The sequence below is a fragment of the Dipodomys merriami genome, unplaced genomic scaffold, assembly GCF_024711535.1.
Source record: "Dipodomys merriami isolate MVZ:Mamm:240054 unplaced genomic scaffold, mDipMer1.0.p SCAF_7, whole genome shotgun sequence".
Lineage (NCBI taxonomy): Eukaryota > Metazoa > Chordata > Mammalia > Rodentia > Heteromyidae > Dipodomys > Dipodomys merriami.
In genome coordinates this window covers 32,314,387-32,338,855 of record NW_027206290.1, presented here as the reverse complement: position 1 = coordinate 32,338,855, position 24,469 = coordinate 32,314,387, and the positions used below count along the sequence as shown (strand labels likewise).

Genomic DNA, 24,469 nt, shown 5'->3' with positions numbered 1-24,469 from the left:
GCTCATAGTGGACCTCCCTGAACAAGGAAGGCTTCTTCTATGTCGTGGAGTTCAGGCAACAGCCATGGAGATCAGAACACTACCCAAGAGCTGTGGGTTGTGTTAGTTCCCTTTTGTATGGCTTTGGGCAGCTCACTTATCTCTGAGCATTTATCTCTAGGAGTACAGTGCGGGGCTGAGCCCCATGGAGGATCCCCAGTGGGGTAAGATTAGGACCAGGTGTGTTGCGTTGCTCAGGTGTAACAGGTTGGAGGTCCCCACACACCCTGAGCCCAAAAGGAGACAGACACACAGAGGAGCAGCAGGACACTTGAATGTCTTTATTGGGGCTCGAGCACAGCATGACAGTTGAAGGCGTGCAGACAGGGCAGCAGAGCCCAGCCTAGGCGTGCCTCAGACACACATAAAGGTACAGCTTTAGAAAAGGACTGACCAACACCAAGGAGGGGCAGGGAAGGAAGAGAGTAGGAAGGGAGGCCAAGGGAGGGGCAGAGGCCAAGGCTGAAGGGGCCACCTGGCCTCTGCTATTGCACTCATCCTCTGGCCACTGGCCAGGAAGTACAGTATTGCAACTGGTTTCCTCTCACCCAAGGCGTCCCCTTCTCAGACCCCTGAGCCAGATGGGTAGACAGACCCCTTCCCTGCCCGTCTGCCCAGCAGCATCTTTTAAAACATACGACAAGGGAGACAGAAAAAAAGTCAAAGGTGAAAAATAACGAAATGCCCCACCTCTGCCAAGAGCACAGATCAGGATGTTGGAAGGAGTGGTTGGGCTACACAGGAGCCCCTGGAAGTCCCCCCACAACTGGAGTGTGGGGTGGGAGGTAGAGTCCCAATCTGGGGGAGGGCTGGGCTAGTGAAGCAGTGGCTGGGGGTGGGAAAATGTGGGAGCAAGTCTCACCTTCAACAGATTCCAATAGGCCATCTGCTGGCAGAGGAAACACCCACAGAGAGAGTATACTGGGACCACCCTGCTGGATGGGCAGATCCCAGGGGGCACTTTTCCTGGGACATCACACACACACACACACACACACACACACACACACAGAGTCAGGAGAAAATCTGGGAAGGGGAAGAGGATGGGAAACAGGGTAGGGAGAGGGTTTGGGGAGACAAAGCCTAACAAAGAAGACAGACCACCAGTAGCACGTGCACTACACACAGGAGTATAGTATGTATGAATATAGATACTATATGTGCATATATATCTCTTCAATGTACAGTAGAACAGAACAGCAGGACCCAGATGGTTCTGGGCCCTGAGGGTCACATGGGAGCTTTTCCACCAGTCTGGTATACAAACAAGGATATAGGAGTCTCTCAGCAAAAAGATTCGTGCCTGGGTTCCAGAGTTTCCCTATGTCTCTGGCTTTCTGTCTGTCTGTCTGTCTCTCTCACGTTGGCGCCGCTTTAAGAGAGGGTGAGGACTTCAGCCTGGGCATAGTTGGATGAGAGGGCGTCTTGGCAGGTCTCTGTGTTTAAAGAGCACAGGGGTGAGACACTGGGACGCACGCTTTCAGTTCAACATTGCCTTGGGGGCGGGGAAAGCAAAGAGTTCAAAAGCAAAAGAAAGGGAAAAACAAAGAAAAAGATATTAGAAGGAAGCCAGCTGCTGACCTGCAGGCTGAGAGCTAAGGAACAGGCCAAGAGCAAGTTGGAAGGCATAGGGACCCCAAAGCTAAGAGGCAAGGAAGATCCAAGATGGGTCAGGGAGTGGGGTGGGCCCTTCATCACCCCTCTTCCAACCCAGCTCGAGGCTAAAGGGACTCAAGTAGCCAATAGCTTCAGAAACAACCAGCTTTTCAGAGGTTTAGTGTAGTGGGAAGAGGGACCATAACTCTCTCTACAGCTGAGCAGGAAGGCAGCGGGGAAAACGGATGTGACCTTTGGTTCCTAAGTCAGGACCCCAGTCAAACTATCCCACAAACATCTCCATCTTTCTCCACCACCTTGAGCTATTCCATTATCCCAGGTAGCTGGCAAAGAAGGTTCTGGAGCAGAGTCATATTATGACCAGTCCTACCCTCCATGTGGCAGAAAGAGTTTCAGCAGATGGAGGGCATGCAGCCTTAGGAGAAAAGGCTCGCAAATAGCATCATATGGAGCAACCCAAGCCTTCAGGGTCCTCATTGGTACTACCTTCTCAGCCTGGGGTGTTGAGGCTTGGGTCAGGGAACTGGGCTAACAGTGAGGGTGTGGGTTTCAGCCACATACTAGGATAACCTGAAAAGATACCGTGTTTGTGATCCTGCATGGGGATCATTAAATTGAGCTTCCAGACCTCATAGCTTCTGTTCTGGAGTCTCCTGCCATGCTGAAAAGCCTCAGTTACTTTCTTGGAACACATCTCAAAATGACACTGTTTCCACATCCTTAATACTATGGGTTCCAGCCACTTCCTTAAACACTGCCCTTTGATTCACTAGTGTTCTGAGGCCCCAAGTACCTCCCAGAGCTTTCCCAACTTTTGTGCTAGTACTGGAGCTAGTACTCAAGGCCTCATGCTCTTGCTTGGCTTTTTCTGCTCAAAGCTGGAGCCCTATTTATTGAGCCATACCTCTACTTCCAGCTTTTTGCTGCTTAATGGTATCGCTAAGCATCCCTTGGATTTGTCTTCTCATGCTGGCTTCAAACCACGATCTTCAGATCTCAGACCTCCTGGATAATTAGGATTGCAGGTGTGCGCCACTGGCACCTGGCTAGAACTCCATTTCTGAAGACAAGCAGGGAGAGCTGTGCTCTTACACTGTACTCCTAATAGAAACCTGTTTGTGCATTTTCAACAATACCCAGCCACAACCCCTAGTCCCCAGGGGAAGAGGGCAGTCTCTGAACTCCTGTAGCTACTAGATCCTAAGAAGCACTAGGGTGAGAAGGGCTTTAGGGGGCTTTTTTACTGACATCCATGGGTCATTCATGACATTACTTGGGGCTCTCAGACATTTGGGGAAGTTTTTCCTGGAAGACGTTATCTTACCTTAGATTATCTATATGACCTACCATGGTTGGGCCAAGGGTTACAAAGGGTGGCTCTTGCCAGGGTAGCATAAACTCTGCTCTCCTAGGTACTCTATGAAGGGCAGCCCTGGCCCAATGGTACTTCAAGACTCCAGGTTTTTAAGCTAGGTGCTAGTGGCTCATGCCTGGCATCCTAGCTACTCAAGATGCTGAGGAATTGTGGTTTGAAAACAGCCTGGAGACTTAAGTCTATAAGACTTCATCTCCAATTAAGCACTTTCAAAAAAGGCAGAAGTAGAGCTGTGGCTCAAGTGGTAAAGCATAAGCCTTGAGCAAAATAGCTCAGAGACAGCACCCAGAGCCTGAGTTCAACCCCCAGGACCGGCACCACCACCAACAAAAAAGTTCAGGCTCTTGGCAAGTACTCGGCCTTCCCTCTTCCTCTTCCTGTCAGCCTGGCTATATAGCCTGAACATTCTCTTTCCCTCTCATGGCACCTCACAGCCACTCTTCTCAGAAATATCCAGCTGCAGGGCAGCCTCTAGAGTTGCCCAGCCCTGGGTCAGATTGGAAGATGCTAACTATTGGTGTTTATGATACTTCTCTGCTCTGGAGAAAGAAACCAAGTCCCAGCTGTGGAAAAGGTTTCTAAAAGCCAAAGTAATAGGAGCAAATCCAAGTCCAGTACAAGGAAAAGCAAACAACACTCAGATTTGGGTAGGAGAGACCCTAAGAAGGGCTGCCCAAGGCCTGGGTAGGCCTGAGGCTTGTTCAGGTAGCAGCCCCCAGGCCTTTAAGACTCAACTGTTTTCAAGGTCTCCCCCTAACTGGGTCCTGTCTCTCTCCTCTAAAGCAGGTGGGGTTGGGGGAGTGTGGGAGTTTCCCCCAGGCACTAGGGGCTACAGCCTGGCACTGCTGTGCTGTGTTGCCCAGGGACATCTGTACCCCCCACAGGGGTGCTGTGAGCATGCCCATCCTCGTAGGAGGGAAGAGGGGAGGAGGCGGTGGGTGCCGTGGAAACTTGGGCTCCTGACAACTTGAGGGCTGCCTCCAAAATAGCTGCCTCAGCTCCCCAAACCAGAAAGGCATGTCAGAAAAAATAACTGTGGTACCCATATGAAACCGGACACCCGGTTCATGGTATCCCCATCAGACCCCAGACCCTCCATGCCAGCAGCCCTGTGGGGCAGGGCTGGACCTGCTGTGAGGAATCTGGGCTCTGTCTTGGCTGAGGGGGAGGAGGAAGGGAAGGGCATCTCCGTCTTGCTCCACAGGCTTCTCCAGCCTGTCTATTAAAAGGGTCTGTCCCCTCTAAAGGCTGGTCACAGGGATGTCCCTGTACTCCCTCTCAAACTTATGGGTCGCTTCATTCTGACAGCAAGCGGCAGGCAGCCTCACAAACCACAGTAGGACTGGTATCCTCTCTAGAGAGCTATCCAGCATCTGCTCAGGGTTACTAGATGCACTAAAATTATGAAGCTCCTGGCATAGGTTTTACACCATACCTCAACCCCAGGAAACAATCTGATCTTTCTCCCCCAGCCACCTTTTGAGGTAAGCTACAGATTTCCCAGCCTCCTGCCAGATCCCTAAAGCTGTCTTGCCAGGCCTATCTTTGCTACTCTGGAGGGAGCAGATATGGACTTTCCTTAGTCACTCCCTCTACCAAGTTGCATAATCTGACTCTAAAAATTGCCAGACGCAGGGCTCTGCTGTCAGGTCTAATTCCCATCAGGTGAAACAGGAAACGTCTTGGCTTGAGGCTTTCTTTCCTCTTCCTGGGTCTTAGGCTGAGGAAGGGGCTTGCTGGGGGGAGGGCCTGGCAAGCAGGTGTGCGCCTCCCTAGGATTGGCAGCAGCAGGTGCAGGCAGGATGGCTTCTGTCGCCTCACTTCCCCTCAGCTGTCCCTGCGCAAGGTGTACCCCTGCTCACTCAATGACTCACAAACCTGTTGTGCTCCCGGGCTCGTTAGGTAAATGAATACACTTAATTATAGAAATTAGATGAGTCCCCGTTCTGGCAGGAATACAGAGCAGAGGCTGGGTGGGAGCGGCAGGTGACTCAGAGGCAGGGCTGGGAATCTGAGGGACCAGGAGAGGGAGTGAATTGTCGCAGAAGCAGAGGAAGCAGTGTAGAGATGGCTGTGGCACAGGGTGCAGATGGGATGCTGGGTGGGCTGTTGGGTGTCACTGAGGAATCTGGGCACGGGCCACTGGAGAAGAGCACTTCCCTGCACCCAAACAGCCTGCCCTAGGGCTTAGAAGCCCAAGAAGCCTCTATCTGCAACCTAGGTCAAAGCTGGAAAATACCAAGCCCCTGCTCCCAGGGCAGCGCCGCTCAGGGATCCTGTCTTCTGAGGAAACAAACCCCCTTTATGCCCGCAGAAAATGCGCCACATGGCAGCCTTGTTCTTTGCTGTTCTTAGTGTGGAATGGACAGACAGACAGACAGATAGGCTGCTTGCTTACTGGTTAAAGGCCACAGGAATGGAAATGCATAATAGGAAATATTAATAGGCTGGCACCAGTGGCTCATGCCTGTAATCCCAGCTACTCAGGAAGCTGTGATCTGAGGATAATGGTTCAAAGTCAGCCCAGGCAGGAAAGTTTGTATGATTCTTATCTCCAATTAACCAGTAAAAAGCCAGACGTGGAGCTGTGGCTCAAGTGGTAGAGCACAAGTCTTGAGTAAATAAAGCCAAGGAAGCACACCCAGGTCCTGAGTTTAAGCTCCAATACTGGTACAAAAAAAAAAAAAATTTAATGTAGGCATGCCTCCTTGGCAAGGCTAAGTGGTTCCAGGTATAACATGTACTATCCATCAGCCCATGGGACCCAGGTGGGGTGGGGGTGGGGGGGGCACGGGGAAGCAGAGCCCCAAGACACATCGCCTAAATGTGCTGGCACCTATGGCTCAGAAGAGATCAGATAGATGGAAGTCATGGTAGGAGGCCTCACAGGAATCTCCCCTTGTGTCTAGGCTACACTGCTAAGCATGTTGGGGAGCTGGGTGCTGCATAGGAGAGGCTTGGAGGCCTGAATGCTCCTCAACTGACTGGCTACTTTCTCCCTTTGCTCTCCTCCAGCCCCAGGAGGGCTGGGAACTGGGAGGGCAGGTGACTGTATCTGCTTGGAGTGTGCATTCCTGTGCCCTGAGGCACAGTTAAGGGGCAGAATGGCCAGGTGGGGGGCTGGTGAGGGAATGGAAGGGATGGGAGAGCAGGAGCTTTCTTGGAGGGTAGGGTGAGCTGTACCGCGATGCCAATGGAGACAGCCCCAGACTGGTTCCAGCCGCTCCGGCTATGTTGTTTAGACTCCGGGACTTTTCACAGCCTTGGTGAAGAAAAGGCACATGGGTCAGAAGGGCACGGCTCCTTTGGAGCAGCTCCATGGCACATTTCAGGGAATTCTGGCAGGATAAGTAGCCCAGATGGAGGGATCTGTCCCCTCCTGGAGAGGTTTCCTCACTCTCCCTGGCCCCTGGGTCTCCTGGGTTCCTAAAGACAAATCCCAGCCAGTTGATCTTTGTCCTGTCCTATCCCCAAACTAAATTATCCTCCTGCTCCTTGATGACCCACATGCACAAAGACCGCCCCCCCCCACTCTTTCAAGAATCCATCTTCTCCACCCTAAGAAACCCCAGTTTAGAACCTTCCACCTTCCTCTCAGAAGCCGACACTCTGATGCATGGGCAGCTATAGCTTAATGATGGGGTCAGTGCCAATGGCTCCATGAAGTCCAGACCCATTCTCTCCTGGTCCTACATGTAGCTGAGCAAAGAGAGGTGCAGCATTGTATGATGTGGGGAAAGTTGTCGAATGCACACTGGGAGTTTGGCGATGTTAATTGCCACACTTGCTTAGCAGGGCCCGTTTCCCAGCAACCCACCTGTTCCCTCTCGAAGGTCACTCTAATTGGCTGAGTTACATGCTTGTTGCCAAGAAGCAGTGTGGAGGCATCTTGAAAATAGAGCAGCTGGGCCCCACAGCACCCCAGAGAGACAGGGTGGGATGCGGGCTCCATTGCCCGGTGCACATGCACCCATTTTTCATAAGTGAGGCTGTTCCCAGCGCACTGGGACTTTTTAACTTGCACCCTCACACCTCTACTTCCACGGAGCCCTTCACAGCACAGGGAGGGATAGGGGTGCTTGGCACTGGCTCTGTTTGCTCAAGTCCTCCATGGGGTTGGGGTTCTCTCCACCCCATATTTGAGGCTGTCCATTTACCAGGCTCCAGCCAGAGCCAGGCTGAATGATGCAGTACACTGCATATTTGAAGCAGAAGATGGGAGAAGAGGGCACGTCCCAAGCCTGAGGATCGGGGCACAGGAGTGACAAGTGAGTTATGAGTTCTGATCGTTCTCCATCTGCAGCCATTTGTCTGGAGCCTCTGGGCTGTCTCCTTCCAGATGCCACATTGCTGATCCCTCTTCTGCCACCCAAGACACATGTGCTAGATATACAACATCAGGATCTGGCAAAGTCAGGGTGGCCTGGGGATCTCATAGGAATGGTGGTGCTTAGAAGGCCTGAGAAGGTGCCCTGGGAGCCCTCTTGGGCAGCCAGATGACATCTACAGGGGCCAGAGACATCACACACTCTCCCTGATGCAGCCAATGACCCTGCCTCACTGAAACTGGTCTCTAACTGGGGTATAGAACAATGGGAAGTAGGGGGTTGAACTGGCTGGTTAAGAAGTACCCAGAAAGCTAGGGATGAGTTTTATTTTAGGAAGAGCTAAGACTTGTCCTAGAATTAAGGGAGGGTGTTTAGGAAGGTTAGGTCACAGGGGTGGGCAAAAAACATAAACATGAACAGAAACCAGAGAAGACTATCTGGTCTCAAGATCGTTGGTCCTTTCTCATGCTTGATCATTTTACCCTCTCTTCTAGGGCAGGAGTCCCTGGTTCCACAGCCTAACTTCTGCCCTGCCCCCACAGTGGGCGCAAGGCCTGATGTTAGAATTCCTCCCTTCCTAGACAGGCAGGGAAGGGGCTGGTCCCCAACTCTCAAAATCCTTCAGGTCACTTGGAAGGGGATGGGTCTCCCTTGAAGACTTTCACATCCTAGGTACTTGCAAATCTGGCCTCCAGGCTCCCAGTGCAGGATGGAAGGGAGGGGGCCTTGTGCAGGCTCTCTGAAGACCTGGGACCTGGTATTTCCTGGGACTACTTCCTTAGGGCAGGAAATGCCTCTTATTCAGGAGACGTAAGGCGAGGATGGCAGTGAACTTGTAGGCCAGGCTTGAAGGCAGGAGCAGGTCTCAGAGGCAGTGAAAGTGATAAAAATGGAGGGGAGGAGCTAAGCCCCTGGCCTAGTGCCCCTCAAACTTCCTTAGCATTGATATTCCCCATGGGCACTTTGGGGAGAGGGAGGGCTCTAAGGCCTCTTTCAAGATTATGGAAGCATTTCTAATCTAGAAACTGGGAGATCAGAATACCAATTCTAAAAGCGGGGGTGCATCCAAGGCAGAGGAGATGGTGGCCATGGACTCCGGGGAGGAGGGGACCTCAAGCTCTTTGGAGAAGGGTGAGGATTCTCAGCTTTGTGGGGGCTCCCCACCTTCCCGGCTTGGGGAACCATACCTTTTCGGACACTGCCATCAGCACAGGCATAGTCCCCAGCACTAAGCAGGAAGCAGGCGGCTGCCTTCTTGTTTCTGTCCCGTGTGCCAGAGCGGCGCAGGGCCCGGCGCTCCTCAGGGGTAGGGGCAGAGGCCAGGGGCTGGGTGAGGCCAGCTCCCTCCTCATCAGACAGCACCGCATTAGCATCGCCATTCTGCTTGGAGTCTGAAGGGCAGACAGAAAAGAGGCTGAGGAGCTGGGGCCCATCTGGGGTCTCTCAGATTCCAGACCCAGAATCTTCCTTCTTTAACCCGAGGAGGGGCCTAGGGTCACTGAGAAGGAGTGTCATCAGAGCCAGGGAGCAGGCCTGTGTTTAGGACAGGGGCCAATGGCAGAAAGGATGCTGTGCTTGCTTATTTTTTTAAGTTTTACTCAGGACCTTGTGCTGTTCCTTGGCTATTTTGCTCAAGGTTAAGCATTCTACCACTTGAACCGCAACCCCTCTTCCAGCTTTTTGGTAGTTAACTGGAGATAAGAGTCTCACAAATTTTCCTGCTCCAGCTGGCTGTGAACCACAATCCTCAGATCTCAGCCTCTTGAGGAACTGGGATTATAGGCATGAGCCACCAACACCTGACTGTGCTTGCTTCTGAAAGTAGTTTCTTTCCCAATCTAGGTCTGGTCTATAGAATATTCCCTGGAGTTGGAGTATAGGACAGACACCCCACGTCTAGACTCCTCACACCAGCCTGTTAGAGATGTACCAGATCAGCCCAAGGCAGGTGACAGGCAGACCCAGCTTCCCCTGGGTCTGACTCAGGCTGGCTCTGGGTGAGTGTGTATGGCCCAGGGAAGGCCTGACTTGAGGGGTCAAACTTATTCAGAGGTGTCCCACCTAAAGTGGATGTTCTGTTCACTAGGCAGCTAGGCCCAAGGCCAGTGCCCAAAAGATTTGGGGGTCCTCTGCTCAAAGAGGACTCTCCTAGTGTCAAAGAGACACTTGGGAAGAGGCTCTGATTCATCTCTCCAGTGCAACACTGTGAGCTCTTACCCCTGGCCTCTGTCAAGCAGCTGCGTTGTAATGCTAGAGTAAGGTGGTGACTCTGACATTGACAGCAAGCAGCCAGACAGGCTAAACACATGGCTGACAGGGCCTCAGTAATGTGTGCATTGAAGAGTGCACCCAAGACCTCTGCATTTGGTTATGAGGATCTGACTGGACTTTTAGAGGACAGAAAGGATTGCCTGGGACATTTATGTCCCCAGATCAGGAAGGAGTACCACTGTGGTGGGAAGAGAAACCCTGGGGGCAGGGTACTGTCCTGTCAAAAGTCTCTATCAGGGAAGACCCCAGGAAGGGAGTGGCCCCAGCAGAAATTATGGGCACAGGCCAAGAAACCACGGCTGAGTGTCCTGATTCAGGTGGCTCCCAAGGACTACAGCTAGTTTGTCACAGCGCCTAGCTAGATGTTCCTGCCTCAGTCTCTTGGTTCAGCCCAGTGCTGTTAGTCTGATGTCCAACAGTCTTCCAACTGGGCACCCCACCTTTCCCAGGAGCCCAGCCCATCCTAAACACTGGTGTCTTTCCCACCTTCTGGCCTAGCCTGCATTGCTGGGAAAGGAGCTGATTTCCTTTTTCATGTCCTAATCCAATGCAGGTGAGCTTTCCTGGGCGGCCTTTCTTTGCAGGAAAAGGTAAGACTCCATGCCTAGGACCTCCCTTCCAGGGATGCAGACATCAGGTTCTTCAATCTTCCTCCCTTCTCAAGACTGTCTGGGCCACTCCTTTCTTGGTTCCTTTCCATGCATGTCAAACCCTGAGCCCAGGCCTCCCTCTGGCTTGTGCTGAACAGAAGGCAGCCACCCACTGCTGTTACGTTATCACATTTATTGTGCCCAGAGACACCAGACGAGACGATTGGGAAAGAGGTGAATCATGTGTTGATGCACCTTGGAGGAACAGCTGCCCTGCTCTCTGGCTAATGGCAGTGCTCAGCTTTTGTAAAGCGATTTTAACTTCTCAAAGTGCTTCACTCATTTGGGTCTCATCAGTCTGGGGCTAGGATATAGATATAGCATTCCTACCTTACAGGTAGGAGAAAGTGACCTGTCTCCAGACACACAGACAGAGTCCTCCCAGCCTTTTAACACAGAACACCATGCATGTTCATCAGAGCCTGGGCTGGATGGAATACTCGACAGATTCTGACATTCAGAATGTCCAGAAAGCCACAAAATAAGGTTGATCTCAATATTCTTCTTCCTCTTTCCCTCCCTCCTTTCTCTTCTTTTGGTGGTACTGAGGTTTGAACTGAGGGACTCAACAATAGCCAGACAGGCTCTCTTTCTGAGCCACACCTACAGCTCCCTAACAGCACATCCTATACTGAGACCACTATAATAAACCAAGGCAGTTCACCCAGGGGGCTCTCTGGGCCACGTAAGGAAAAGGGGTCCTCCTCCCCAAACCCTACTCACCTGCTCGTTTCCTCTCCAGCACGCCCTCTTCCCGGGCAGGGGGGCTGGTGTCACTGTAGGTGCTGTCCCGGGGCGAGGTCTCCTCTGATTTGCAGTAGATGGGCGACTCAAGCTGAGCAGGCCGGGGCACGTGCTTCTTCCGCTTCTTGGGCAGCTTCTGCTTGGCCATGGCTAGGGAGTAGTACATGCCGAAATTGTTGACAATGACCGGCACCGGCATGGCTATGGTCAGCACCCCGGCCAGTGCACACAGCGCCCCCACCAGCATGCCAGACCATGTCTTAGGGTACATGTCCCCGTAGCCCAGCGTCGTCATGGTGACCACGGCCCACCAGAAGCCAATGGGGATGTTCTTGAAATCGGTGTGGTCGTTGCCCCGTGGGTCGGAGGGCCTGGCCCCTATGCGCTCCGCATAGTAGATCATGGTGGCAAAGATGAGCACGCCCAAAGCCAGGAAGATGATGAGCAGCAGGAACTCGTTGGTGCTGGCGCGGAGCGTGTGGCCCAGCACACGCAGCCCCACGAAGTGACGCGTGAGCTTGAAGATCCGCAGGATGCGCACGAAGCGCACAACGCGCAGGAAGCCCAGCACGTCGCGGGCCGCCTTGGACGACAGGCCGCTGAGTCCCACCTCCAGGTAGAAGGGCAGGATGGCCACAAAGTCGATGATGTTGAGCAGGTTCTTGACAAAGTCCAGCGTGTCAGGACAGCACACGATGCGCACCAGAAACTCCAGCGTGAACCACAGCACGCACACGCCCTCGATGTAGGTCAGAATGGGCTCTGTCTCCACCTCCCGGCGGAAGCGCACGCTGGTGATGTTCCCCACCCGGTGGATTTCAGTTACATTGCGGTCAATGTTGAAGGCCTCATGAGTCTCCAGGCAGAAGGTGGTGATGGAGACCAGGATGAAGAAAAGAGAGGCAAAGGCCACTACCTGTGGGCCAGGGAGGGAGGACAGTTTAAGGAAGCTGTCAAGACAAGGGCGGATGGACCTTGCTGGGAACAGCCATCTCTGCTCATGGAGAGTAAGCACACCGGCTACCCACCAGGCAGTCTTTTCAGACTAAAGGTGGGATTAAGAGGAGCTAGAACTCTCCTTGGAAGGGATGTGTGGAGGAGTGTGAGTACTAAGGCTTGAACTCAGACCCTGGGGACATCTCCTTAACTTTTTTGCTCAATGCTAGTGCTCTAAGCACTTGAGCCACAGCTCTACTTCCCGCTTTTTGATGGCTAATTGGAGATAAGAGTTTCTTGGACTTTCCTACCTGGGCTAGCTTTGAACCATGATCCTCATATCTCAGCTTGGGTAGCTAGGATTAAAGGTATAAGTCAATAGCTACCTCCTTGGAGGGTTTTAATATACCTGTGTGGGCGTTGTAGAGCAATATTTCCTATCTTCACAGAGTACACAGAAGACAGAGGCTGCCCTTGGCTGGAAGCCATATGTCAAGGAATAACAGCCGCCTGGCCCTTCCTGCAGTAGTTCTGCCAACCTTAGCCTCTTTCCTGTTTCAAGGCTTCTTAAACCATGATGGGTTACAAATCAGCTGAAAAGTAATTCCAAGGCCATTTTGTCTCAGGAGATTTGGGGTAAGGCCTGCAATCCTACCTTTCTCACAAGCTTGGAAGCTGAGGCTGTGTCCACTGACCACTGCTGAAGTAAGCAAGCTGTAAGACACTGATTTCTCAAAGCAAGGGCCTGTGGCCAGAAGTACCAGATCCCTGGAAACTGGTTACACAGATTTCAAGATCCACCCAAACTGAGTGAGGTAAAGGGCTTAGTAATCTACTTTAATAATCCTCCTATGGCAATCCTGACATCCAAATTTAAGGCCCACTGTTTTCAGGAATGTCCACAGGCAAGGACCTCTTTCTGCTGGCTAAGTCTATTATCCACAGCTCTAGACATGGCCCACCTAGTTTGTCCCTGATGACTGTGTAGGTGGTAAGGAAATCTGTGAAAGGACAACATGCCCTATGGCAGGTGACAAGGTGGTCTGCCCAAGACAACCAGTCTTCCCCTTCCTGGAAATGGACACTGAGCTCTACAGAAAAATGAACTGCACCCATCAGGATCACTGTGGCTGACTGATCCTGATAGCTGCTGTTGGAATTATAACAGCAGCACTCGGTAGACGAACAGCCAGGCTTAAGTGTCCAATCATTATGAATGGAGATGAGATGCATGTGTAATAACACCAATTACGGAGCCTTCATCTGTTATTCATGCCTTGCCATTCAACATTCAGTGCTGCCCTGTTGCTGGGGTCTTATCTCCTTTGCTGGCTATATTGCTCATCCTGCTTGGGTGTGGCTAGGCACCCTCCCTGAGCAGGTGACTACGGATAATGGGGGGGGGGAGAAGAAGGAGGGAGTGAGGAAGGTCTTGTCCCATTTTTTTTTTACAACCCCTAAGCTTTCTCTGCCAGGATTTCCATCCACTGCAGGCAGATCTGTTTTTCAGAGGTTTTCATCCTGAGGCATCTGTATCGGGGAGGGGGAGGAGCAGTCTGTTCTTAGGACTGTAAAACACCAATGGTGAGCACAGGGCAATCAGACAGACAAGACAAGCAGCAGCACCTCTAGGGCCTTTGGAGCTGGACAAGTCCAAGGAGAGAACTTTGAGCACAGACATTCATCAGCTGTCATTCTGTGCCCAGCACAGTTAGTCACTCTGTATGCATCATCCCCTTCATGCTTCCCAGTCATCTGGGAGGCAAGTCATATCCCATTTTACACTGGAGGGACTGGAGATCAGGCAGGTTACATACATGTCTCAGATTACACAGCCTGGGAGAGATGGAAACCAGCGTAAAACTGAAAACTGACTTAAAAGTCTACACATTCCTTTCCTACCACGCTGTCTTTACCATCTCCTGGGCAAGGCTATTTCCCAGGCCCAGGAATGCCAGCTCTAAATGATCAAACCTTCCTGTCACCTCCCTGATACCTGCTATTTCATCCTGGGGGGATGTACCTTGGACTTAAGACAGAGCCCCCATCTCCCACTGTGGGATTTCTCTTCCACTTGAGCAGGATGGGTTGATCAGAAAGAGGTTGGAAAGGGAAGAAGGGTCCATAGACAGACATGCTCCCTACGTTACAGCTGTGTCTGCCGCCCATCCTGCCTGCTTCTCCCCAGGAAGGGGAATTTCCATGCCCTTGCTGGCCTCACAAGCCAAGCCAATGCAGGTTGAAAAAGCTGTGGGCAAATGGCTCCAGCCTGTGGCTCTTCTCAGCCAACAGAGATGAATTGGCAAAAGCACCTGCTGGTGGTGAGTGACGCTGGGGGGCGAGGGGAGGTGATCCTGACTCCATTGCCTTCTCCAAGAAGCAGAAGGGGCTGGAGAAGGGGCAGGAACGACTAGGAAGCACGGGAAGTATGCATTCTCTCAGGGACAGTTAGCTAGGAGAGATGCCCCACCTGGGAGCCTGCGCATGAGGTTAATTAGTGATGTGGAAAAACAAGTTGAGGAAGAGCTGCCAAGGGGCGAGCAGAGGGAGCAGAGCCGGGAGGGGTTTGGTCTCACCCACAGGCCAGGACACTTTCATGGCTGCCTGCCCCGGCGGACACTGCCTAGGTTCCTGCAGTAGGCTAGGGCACTCTTCAAATCTCACGAGGTACAGACCACTCTCCGGGGGAAAAGCACACTCAGTTTTTTTCATTTGTTTTGGCTTGGTAATTTTTTGTGCTGGTTCTGGGGCTTGAACTGAGGGTCTGGGAGCTGTCCTTTAGCTTTTTTGCTCAAGACTGATGCTCTACCACTTAAGCCACAGCTCCATGGCTTGTTGGTAATTCAGAAATAAGAGACTCAAGAACCTACCTGCCTATCATGGCTTAGAACCCTCCATCCTCAGATCTCAGCCTCCTAAATAGGTAGCATTATATATGAGATCCACCAGTGCCAGCTTTACTGTCTTCTTGTTTGAGAACATAGCAGTCTAGTGTATTACCCAGGGTTATAGGTTCCTCCAGAGCCTATATTATTCCTCTCCCCTGAATCATTCCCCAAGCTGGATTCTTTCCTAAGCTAACCTGCAGGTCATTGATGTCCTCCCCAGGGACAAGAACACTGCTTTTTTTCTTTTCCATGAGGCCCTTAGTTGGGGGCCTCCCAGGACAAAAGGGGGCTCAGAAAGTAACTGGAGCAATGTCATCCTGCAAGGGGGCAGAGCTTGTGCTTGAGCCTTAGCCCCAAAGGGCTACCCTTCAGAGCTAGCAGGTACATCTGAGTTCCCTGTCCCTCAGCCCAACTGAGAGCAGAAGACAGCTAAAGAGCTCTGGGCTGGAAGCCTTGGGTTGGTGAGGGCAGTGGGGTTCTGCTGCCTCAGTTTCTCACCTTGGTGCTTACCCTTAACCAGGTAAGTGATGCCTTGTGGTGTTTCCATGTGGAAACTAACAGATCTTTCCATTACATGAAGACACAGGCCATGAATCTTGCTGGAAGCCCAAATGTGGTCCAAACAAACAAACAAAAAAAAGTGAACTAGCTGTACCATGACCAGCTCCTCTTCTCTTCTAAATACCCTGGACAGGAAGCTCTTGCCTGTTAGGACAGCACTTTCCCAGCAGACATGGTTCCTGCAAGTACTGTCCATCTCCAAAAGCCTAGGTGTTTTAGCTAGTGAACCAGCTCTCCAGCCAGCTTCCTCCACCATTCTCTCTTTAAGATGATCCTGAGCTGGGTGCCAGTGGCTCATACCTATAATCCAACCTACTCGGTCTAAAATCTAAAGATCACAGTTTGAAGGTAGTAGCCCAGGCAGGAGAGTCTGTGAGATTCTTACCTCTAATTAATCACCAAAAAAAGCTAGAAGTGGAGGTGTGGTTTAAGTTATAGAGTATCAGTCTTGAATGAAAAAGCTAAGGGACAGGATTCAGGTCCTGAATTCAAGTCCTAGTTCAAGCACGCATGTGTGCATGTTTGCATAGGCACACACAACTGTCTTTGGACAAAGGAGAGGACATACTTTTTGATTCAAGTCTGGTTCTTCCACTAACCTGTGTTATAACATGGAAATCCAAGCACCTACAACATGCCACGGTGTTGGAAAGGGCAGAAAACATCCCAAACATGCTTATGGAAGACTGTTCATAATTAAATAAGTAAAAAATACATAGCTTGTCAGAAAGTGCAAAGGACATAGGAAAAATATCAAAGAGGTGGGGTCTGACATGGGAGAGAAAATTCAAATAGGATGGTCTGGTAAGATCACAAAGACAAGGTGATGAGAGCCCTGAGGGAGTGAGGGGGGGAGTCCCAGGAAAAGCCTTCGGAGTTCCTGAGGCAGAAGGAACAGACACTGTACGGCCTTAAGGCTATAGTGTGCATGGCGTGCTAGAGGAGATGAGGATAGAACCTACTCTCTATGGCTGGTTGATCTGAGGATTAAATGATTCTTGTGAAACTCAGCACAGAGCTTAGTGTCTCAGAAATCTGGCACAGGCTAAGGGGAAGAGGTGACAGACACCAATCACTGGGAACTGAATACAACCACTGGGGACAAGGGAAGGGAGCCTAAGGAAGGAGGGCCAAGGAGACAGATGGACAGATAAACATAAGGAGACTCATACCCAAAAACCTATATTAAGGATGAAGTGTAGGAGAGGGGAAAATTGAGAACACAGCCAAAGCGTGCAGAGGAAGATCCATGGTGATGGGTGAGGGGCTGAGCCTCCTCAGGAAGTGAGATCCCAGTGCTCAAGTAGTGCTGGGAAGGGAGCAGAGCATCTTGGTATAATATGAGCAGTAAAGGGACAGAGCCTGCTTGAAGAAGGTATCTTTCCATTGTCCCTGGATCCTGGGTGACCACCTGCACTGAGGCCCAGAACCTAGCATCAGGGTGCCTCTGGCTGTCCCCTCCCCCCCTCCCCCCGCCCCGGCTCCCTTAGGAATAAGCCTTGGCCCTCTCAGCCTGAGCTAGGACCTTCTGATTCTAGCATCCAGAACCAATCTCCTCCTGGGCTCAGCCTCTGCAGAGTCATCATTGGGGCCCTCCTACAGCCCTACCTGGGTCACTATCAAGTAGCATTCCTGACTATTATGCCTCCATGTTGCATGCAGATCTGCCTCTGCCTGGATGGTCTCCTGGCCAGGCAATTTCCCTTTCTCTGACTCTCCCCGGTTTGACATCACCCACACCAGAAATTTATTATTTATATATGTATTTATAACCTACCTTCTTCTAAAAATTATTCCAGAGAGCCAAGTCATTATCCTACAAGTCCTAAACAGCTCAATTTCTATTTTCTCATACAATCTCCCCCTATTTTCCATGTAGAGGTTAAACTTATCATATCCTCTCTCACCCTATACTGAACTTTTTAATGACTACCATGCAACTCAATACCATCTAGTATTATTTCTTGTCACTCATTTCTTTGTGTGTGTGTGTGTGTGTGTGTGTGTGTGTGTGTGTGTGTGTGTGTGTGTGTGTATGCCTGAACTAAGGTTGGAACTCAGGGTTTGCATGCTGTACCTAGCTTTTTTGCTCAAGGCTGTTATTTTACCACTTGAGCCACAAGTCAACTTCTGGCTTGGAGGTTAATTGGAGATAAAGAGTCTCATGGACTTTTCTGCCTCATCTAACTTTGAACTTGAATCCTCATATCTCAGCCTCCTGAGTAGCTAGGATTATAAGCATGAGCCAAGAGCATTCTGCTTCTTTCATTTATCTCCTATCACCCAATTTCTTTCAGCTGCTACCTACTTCACCTGATCTGCCTGTCTGTCCTCAGTAAAGAATACCTCTGCCAGGTGGCTCATGCCTGTAATCCTAGCTACTCAAGAGGCTAACATCTAAGGATCACGGTTCAAAGCCAGCCTGGGCAGAAAAGTCCATGAGACTCTTATTTCCCACCAGAAAACCAGAAGTGGCACTGTGGCTCAAAGTGGTAGAGCACTAGCTGTGAACAAAAAAGCTCAAGGACAATGCCTAGGCCCTGAGTTCAAGCCCCAGGACAAAAAACAAAACAAAACAAAAACTCTGATTCATCATTACATTCTAGAACCCAGCTTTGGTGTCTGTCATGTAGTAAGTGCTCAGCAAAGTCCTTTGGATGAGAAGGTCAAGCAAATTTCAGCTTCCTTTTCCAGTCAGGGGTGGGGAGCTGTCGAGAGGAAGATCATCAACCTGGATGACCAGGGCTGGGTTGACAAAGGTATGCCCAAGAATACCTCTAGACACAGGGTCCTAGGACTCTGCAGCTCACCAAGGTAAGCCAAACCCACTTCCTGATGGAGCCCCTGCCAGGGGCTGGGCGACCATCCACAGCTTAAAGGACACCTCAACAGGGATCTGGGCCAGGGTCATAGCACACTGTTCATGTGCAGGGACCAAGGATGGTAGACACGTTCCATGACCACCAAACAGGCTGACATTGTCTGTGGCAGAGGTGGAGGGGACAAGAAGCTTCCTTTTCCCAAGGCCCAGCTGCCTGCTTGCTCCTGCCTGTTCTTCTCCTTACTCTCCAAAATAGCCCAAATTTATCCCTCCATTCCACACCCCACCCAAATGGCGACAAATAGAAACACCTCATCATCCAGAGCCAAGATGTTCAGAGGCAAATGTTATTCTGTTCAAAATGAGAAGGAAAAACACCAAAGAAAACCAGGAGGGAACTAAGAGGCTGCCCGAGGCAGGATCTGCAGAGAAGCCACAGCTTTTTGCCCAGCTCTCTTCTGCTTCTTAAGAAGGTAGACAACCCACCCCACTGCCCTCCTGGGCCCAGGTTTCCAGTCACCCTAGCGCAGAGGGGACAGCTTATTGTGGCCATTGAGCAGTGGGTCCCTAGGCAAAACTAGATCCAGGAAAGCAAGACGACCTTCAGACGTGGGTAGGCAGGAACAGAGCTCTTCATTGCTTTCCTAGAAGACCTTATTTTTGTCCCTTTGCCAGGGCCAGGGGAAACTTCACTCCTAACCAAACCTTGCTTCTTTTTTTTCTTATGTAAGTCCCCCAAGTGGGAAAGAGGGGGCCTCACACCAAAACAATTCTAGGAGGAGAGGCCAAGGAAGGGATTTGGGGGAGGAGCAGGAAGGAGCTCCCTCTGGCTGGATGGCCTGCCTCTCTGAGCTGTGCGGAAGCCAGAGGCCCTCTCTGTGCTGGAGCTACAGGAGGTAGTATAGGAGCACAGATGGGGACTCACGAGACTTGGGTTTGGATCTTTGTTGCTCCAACTGTGCCACATGGGGTAAGATTTTCTGGACCTCATCTAAACTGAAGTTAACAATCCCTGCTACCCCTGGGTGAGGAGGAAGCAAAAGGAAGCAGAGAGCAAGCCTATCCTCACACTGATGTTTGTACAGGGAGAAACACAATCCTCACCACCCTCCCTTTAGGAGCCGTGGGGATGCTGTGGGTCACCTTCTTCACTCAGAAGGGAGGCATCATGGGAAAACAATCCATCCCACAAAGTGAGTTAGCCAAAAGAGAAAAGACTATGACCCCCAACACAGCCAAGAGCAGAGTTAAGGCTAATCCAGCCTGAGACCTCTAGAAAATGGAAGGAATCAGGCATCCCAGGGCACATTCATTAGGCCTTGGTCTGCTCTCAGAAAAGGAAGGTGTGATTCTATAGTTCTGGGTGCTGTGCCAAGTCTTTTCTAGTCTCCTACCCTAGGCTGTAAAGTCACCTTGGGAACCACTCATTCTGCTTAGAACACTGGGGAGATGCTCCTAACTCAGGCCACAGTGAATGGAGCAGAGGTGAGCAACCTGACCAAGAGTCCATCTGAACGTAACAGCTCCATGGGCCAGGCCGGTAGCTAGGCAACAGGCTCTCCTAATCAGCTCGACTCACTTTCCATCTGTGTCTCTTTTGCTCTTGTCATAATGCACTACTCAAATGACCTGCTGGGGTTTGCAAAGAGATGCTTTGGGGCAGAATTAAACTTCTCTGCCCTCATGCACCCTCCTAGAGGACATCCCAAGTTCACTGCCTTGTGGGGCTGCAGATCCTTTCCAGGGAGATAGTGATTGAAGGAAAGTCTGCACACAGAGCCAAGGAAAAGGTGGTATGTGCATGTGTGCCAATGTTGGGGCTAATGGCTTGGGCAATAGTGTGCATAGCTCCTGAGCTCCCAGCATAGCACAGTGCCCTCAGACCTGGAAGAATCCCTTCTGATGTCCCCACTGAGTTTTCTGATATCATCCACAGGAGATAACCTCAGAACTTCATGCAGGCCACAGCAAGAAACTAGCCACTTTGCCATCCTGCACATAGCTCTGCTCCTGAGGTGAGTATATGGTAATCACAAGGCAAGAGCTTGTAGATCAGGGAGCTCTGACTTTGAGAGCTCAACCACTATCTAGGGTTGTGATCTATCTAAGGGTGTGATCTCAGGGCAAGTATTTGTGCACTCACAGCTTCAATCTGTTCAGTGGAGGCAATAACCTTAAATTGATAGAGGGTAGAGATTAGCATCAAGTATGTGCAGTAAAATACCTGCACAGGTCACTCAATGAATAGTACTTATTAGTATTTAAAAATGTTACTCTTACTGAGTGCTGGTAGTTCACATCTGTGATCCTAACTACTCAGGAGGCTGATCAGATCTTAGGATTGTGGTTTGAAGCCAGCCCTAGCCAAAAAAAAAAAAAAAAAAAAAGTCTGTGAGACTGTGATCTCCACCTGACCACCAAAAACAGGAAGTGGAGCTGTGGCAGACGTGAAGCTGTGGCTCAAGTGATAGAGCACTACCCCTGAGCAAAAAAAGCTCAGGAACAGTGCCCAGGCCCTGAGTTCAAGCCTCAGGACTGGCACCAAAAAGGAAGGAAGGAAAGAAGGAAGGAAAGAGGGAGGAGTGGAGGGAGGGGAGGAAGGATCATCTCATGTGTAGCAAAATCCCTTATAGTCATAGAGGAAAGATACCAAGAGGTGAACAGCCCAGACACCTCAGGATGGGCAGAAGTTGAGCCTAACTCCCCTAACCACCTGCTATCCTGTCTTCTTGGCTTGCTCCCTTTCCCTATGTCTGTGAGGCTGAATCTACCTCTTCTCTATTTCTCAGCTTTGAGAATCTCAATGGTCTGCATGTATCTCTCTCCCCTAGTGCAAACAAACAGCCAAGAGCCAACACTAGGAGAGTTAGCAAACTGCATGAGAAGTAGTTTGCTAGGGGCATCACCTTCTGAACTGGTCTCAGCTGGAAAGAAAACAAGGCAGTGGGCAGCACCTGAAAAAGATCCCTATCTTCTAGCTCTAGAACTACCTGTAGTCTCAGCCTGGCTAGCTGTGGTCTCTGAGACCTCCACTTGTCCCTTCTTTTTCAGGCAGGTGATGCATCTGCCTTCGTTCGGCATTTATGCCACTCGAGCCCCATTCTCTTGACTCCTCTACCCTCTACCCTGGGTGGGGAAGAGGAACTTTTCCTTCTTTGACTGGGATGAAGTTCAGCCCAGAGGTGTTTTGGCAGCATTCAGGCTCATGAACAAGACAACCTAGAATGCCAGCAGTACCCATCAGCTTTAGCTTCTCAGCAAGAAAACAGTCCCCAGACCACACAAATCACATTGCTCTTTCCAGCCAGGGCTTTAAACTACAGCTGGCCGTGAGGTCATACAACAGCCATCAGGGGTTTTATTTTTTAAAGAATGTAAAACCCCCTTCAGGGTCTGAACCTAACTAGGTGGGCGACTCTGTCCTGTTCCACCACCCCTTCCACCTATAGGGTTTTAAGAGAAGCTTAATTTAGGGAGGATAGGGGAGAAAGCAGGTTTTGCCTAAATCAACCTGTATACTCCCTCCCCCCATACACCCATTTCTAGCAGTAACCTGAACCAGGGCTTTCTGGGAAGCCACTGTGAGGCGCAGCAGCAAGAAAAGGAGCTGCAACAAATCTGGTATCACCACCCTGAAGCCTGTGGCTGGCCACTGCCCTGGGAACCTGAAGGGCCTTACTGTTCCAGGCCCTTCCAATCTTAACATGCCCCCCAGCCCAGCCAATGCCAGGCTAGATCAGGTGTGCTGGAGGCCTCCAGGCCTGGCCTACTCTCTGAAATGCATAAATGCCAGCACGCAGAGCGGCTGGCAGGATGTTAATGGGGTGGCACAACATGGAAGCATCTAACACACACACCCCAGTTTCCTTCCTTTAGCCAGGGCTCACCCTGGCAGGAGGCCAAACTCCACCTTTCCAGGTTGGTGGGCCGGGGGGGGGGGGGGAGACAGCTGAAGATAGGGTGTGGACATTAAAGGGGCTAGAAAAGCCAAACTGAGGGCACCCCACTGACTGGAAGTGGGGTGGGGTGGGAGATGCGGCAGAGCAGGCTGCTGGGATTGAGTCCAAGTAGTAAGTCAAGTGTGTGCAATCTCCTGATGGAGCGTGCAGGGGAGAGAGAGGGTGGGAAGTGTGCAATTCCCTAGAGGGCCCTGAAAGGAGTTGGAAAGAAGGCAGGGACGGCCTGCCGTGTTAAGTCGCTCTCTTCCCTGCCCCTACCCACCACTCCAGCACCGCCAGACACCCCTTGGAGACAAGGGGGGGGGTAGGAGAGACACAGAGAGACAGAGAGACAGAGAGAGACCCGGGCTCCTGCCCTGCCACTCACCCTGGCCGCCCGGGAGGAGTAGGGATCCTCAAAGAGCGCCCACATGCGGGGTTGCCAGCCACGGCAGCCCCCGGACCCAGAGCCGGGCCCTGCGCCTCCCTCGTGGGGGCCCAAGCGCTGCAGGGCCAGCTCCCGCTCCTCATCGCCGGCTTCGTCATTGGGCCCCGCGCCGCCGCCGCCGCCGCCACCTCCGTCCGGGCTCTCGAAGATGTCGAGCGCCTCTTCGGCGTCGCGGTGCTGCCGGTAGGTCATCCAGCAGCAGGGCTCCACGTCGGTCTCGTCGATGCCCCAGAAGGTGAGCTCCTCCTCGAAGAGCGGCCCGCACACGTCGGCCGGGCAGTGCAGCTTGCCGGTGCGGTAGTAGTTGAGCACGTAAGCGAAGACGCCCGGGTGCCGATCGAAGAAGAACTCGCAGCCGCCGCCGCCGCCGCCGCCGCCGCCGCCGCTGCTGCCGCTGCTGCCCGCACCGCCGCCATCGGAGTCGGGCCGGCCCCCGCCGTCGGGATCGGCCAGCCAGGCCAGCCGGGTGCCCGGCAGGGTGCGCAGGGTGCTGCGGTAGGTCTCATGTCGCGTGCCGCCCACGTTGATGATGATCTTCTCCGACGCCTCGCCCTTGGCCATCTCCTCCTTCAGACATGTTTTGGACGGAGGCTTGTTCCCCGACTTGCGCCCGCGGTAGGAGGAGACACACACCGAGCTGATCATAAGAAGCGCTGCGGGGCTCCGGCTTGGGGCGGCCGCTGCCCTCCAAACACCCTTCCCGAGGAGGCAGCGTCAGGCGGGGAGGGGGAGGAGAGGAGGAGGAGGAGGAGGAGGTGGAGGAGGAGGAGGCCGGAGGCGGCGGCGGCCCCCTCTGCGGCGCGGCCCTGCCCCTGCCTCCCACCCGCCCCCCCCGGGGGCGCCGAGCGGGAGGAGTTGGGTTTCTCGGATGCACAGGTGGTTGGGATTTGGGGAGGCAGCGCCGGGGAGGGAGGCAGGAGGGAGGAGACGAGAGCCGAGGACTCAGGCGAGGGCCCCCCGGGGAGGTAGAGGCACGCAAAGGCACACCACCACCGGGTTGGGATTAAGGGCACTCGCAGCCGGGGACACGCCCCCCTAGCCCCCCCCCCCCCCCGCAACCCCCCGAAGATGGGAGAGGGGCTCGGTCCCGGAGCGGCCCGGGGGGTCGGCGGCGCGCGCGCGCTGCACTCACACGGGCCGCCCTGGGGCTCCCACCGCGCCGAGCCGGGGAGCGGCCGGTTCCCCGCGGCGACGGCGGCGGCGGAGGGGCAGCAACAAGTCCTCCCAAAGCGGCTGCCGGGGCCGGGCCGACGCTCTCACAGCAGCCGCAGCTCCGCGGGCCCGGGCTGCGTGCGGTCAACACGAGGAGGCGGCGGCGGCATGTGGCCTCGTCCCCCCATTCATAAATCCAGGCGCTGGGCACGGATGGCGGGCGGGGCTGAGCGCAGCGAGGAGGACCGGCGGGCCGGGGCTGCGCAGGGCGAGGCGGCAGCAGGAAAACAAGCGCGCCCGAGGAGCGAGCCCGAGTCCTGCGTCCACGGCCGGGAGCTGCGCCGGACTGGGCGCCGCGCTGCGGGGGCCGCGCCGGGCGGAGGGGGGGGGGAGCCTCAGACGGGGCGTCCTGCGCGGCGCCGAGCCGGGGAGGCGGGGCTGCTCCGGGGAGCTGGGCACAGGGCGCTGGCCCAGGAGTCCTCGGGGCGGCGGCCGGGCGGCCAAGGACACCTGCAGGCTTCCACGGCTGCGCTGAGCGGGAGTCTCAGCGCAGCGCTCCGGCGCCGGGTTCCTGCGATCTGGCGGCGCTGGGAGCCGCGCCATCCACGCGTCTGCCCATCTCCGGGCTGGCCGCCGGCCTTGGCTCTCGGCAGAGGGCCGGCGGGAGGTGGACTAGGGAAGAGGATGCCTGGCCTCCGGTG

General features: G+C 53.0%; 1 protein-coding gene across 3 annotated transcripts; it reads right to left on the bottom strand.

The window, feature by feature from the left end:
- Positions 1–300: 300 nt before the first annotated feature.
- Kcnc4 (potassium voltage-gated channel subfamily C member 4) lies at positions 301–23,657 on the bottom strand. 3 transcript variants are annotated; one of them, XM_070006258.1, is made up of 5 exons: positions 22,557–23,657; positions 11,004–11,940; positions 8,547–8,750; positions 7,842–7,844; positions 301–1,534 (listed from the first exon to the last, which is right to left on the bottom strand). In XM_070006258.1, the coding sequence occupies exons 1-5, from the start codon at positions 23,259–23,261 to the stop codon at positions 1,482–1,484; spliced, it is 1,902 nt and encodes a 633-aa protein (XP_069862359.1). In that variant the 5' UTR covers positions 23,262–23,657; the 3' UTR covers positions 301–1,481. The 3 variants fall into 3 exon arrangements, with proteins under 3 accessions (XP_069862359.1, XP_069862357.1, XP_069862358.1); XM_070006256.1 differs by lacking the exon at positions 7,842–7,844 and having other exon boundaries at positions 301–6,293; XM_070006257.1 differs by lacking the exon at positions 7,842–7,844 and having other exon boundaries at positions 301–1,475.
- Positions 23,658–24,469: the final 812 nt, after the last annotated feature.

Coding starts and splice junctions, on each gene's coding strand:
- Kcnc4 (XM_070006256.1), bottom strand. CDS start 23,261: ATGATCAGCTCGGTGTGTGTCTCCTCCTACCGCGGGCGCAAGTCGGGG. Junction 11,941..22,556: donor ACTCCTCCCGGGCGGCCAGG/GTGAGTGGCAGG, acceptor CCTGGCCCACAG/GTAGTGGCCTTTGCCTCTCT. Junction 6,294..8,546: donor TGATGGCAGTGTCCGAAAAG/GTATGGTTCCCC, acceptor TTCTTCACCAAG/GCTGTGAAAAGTCCCGGAGT.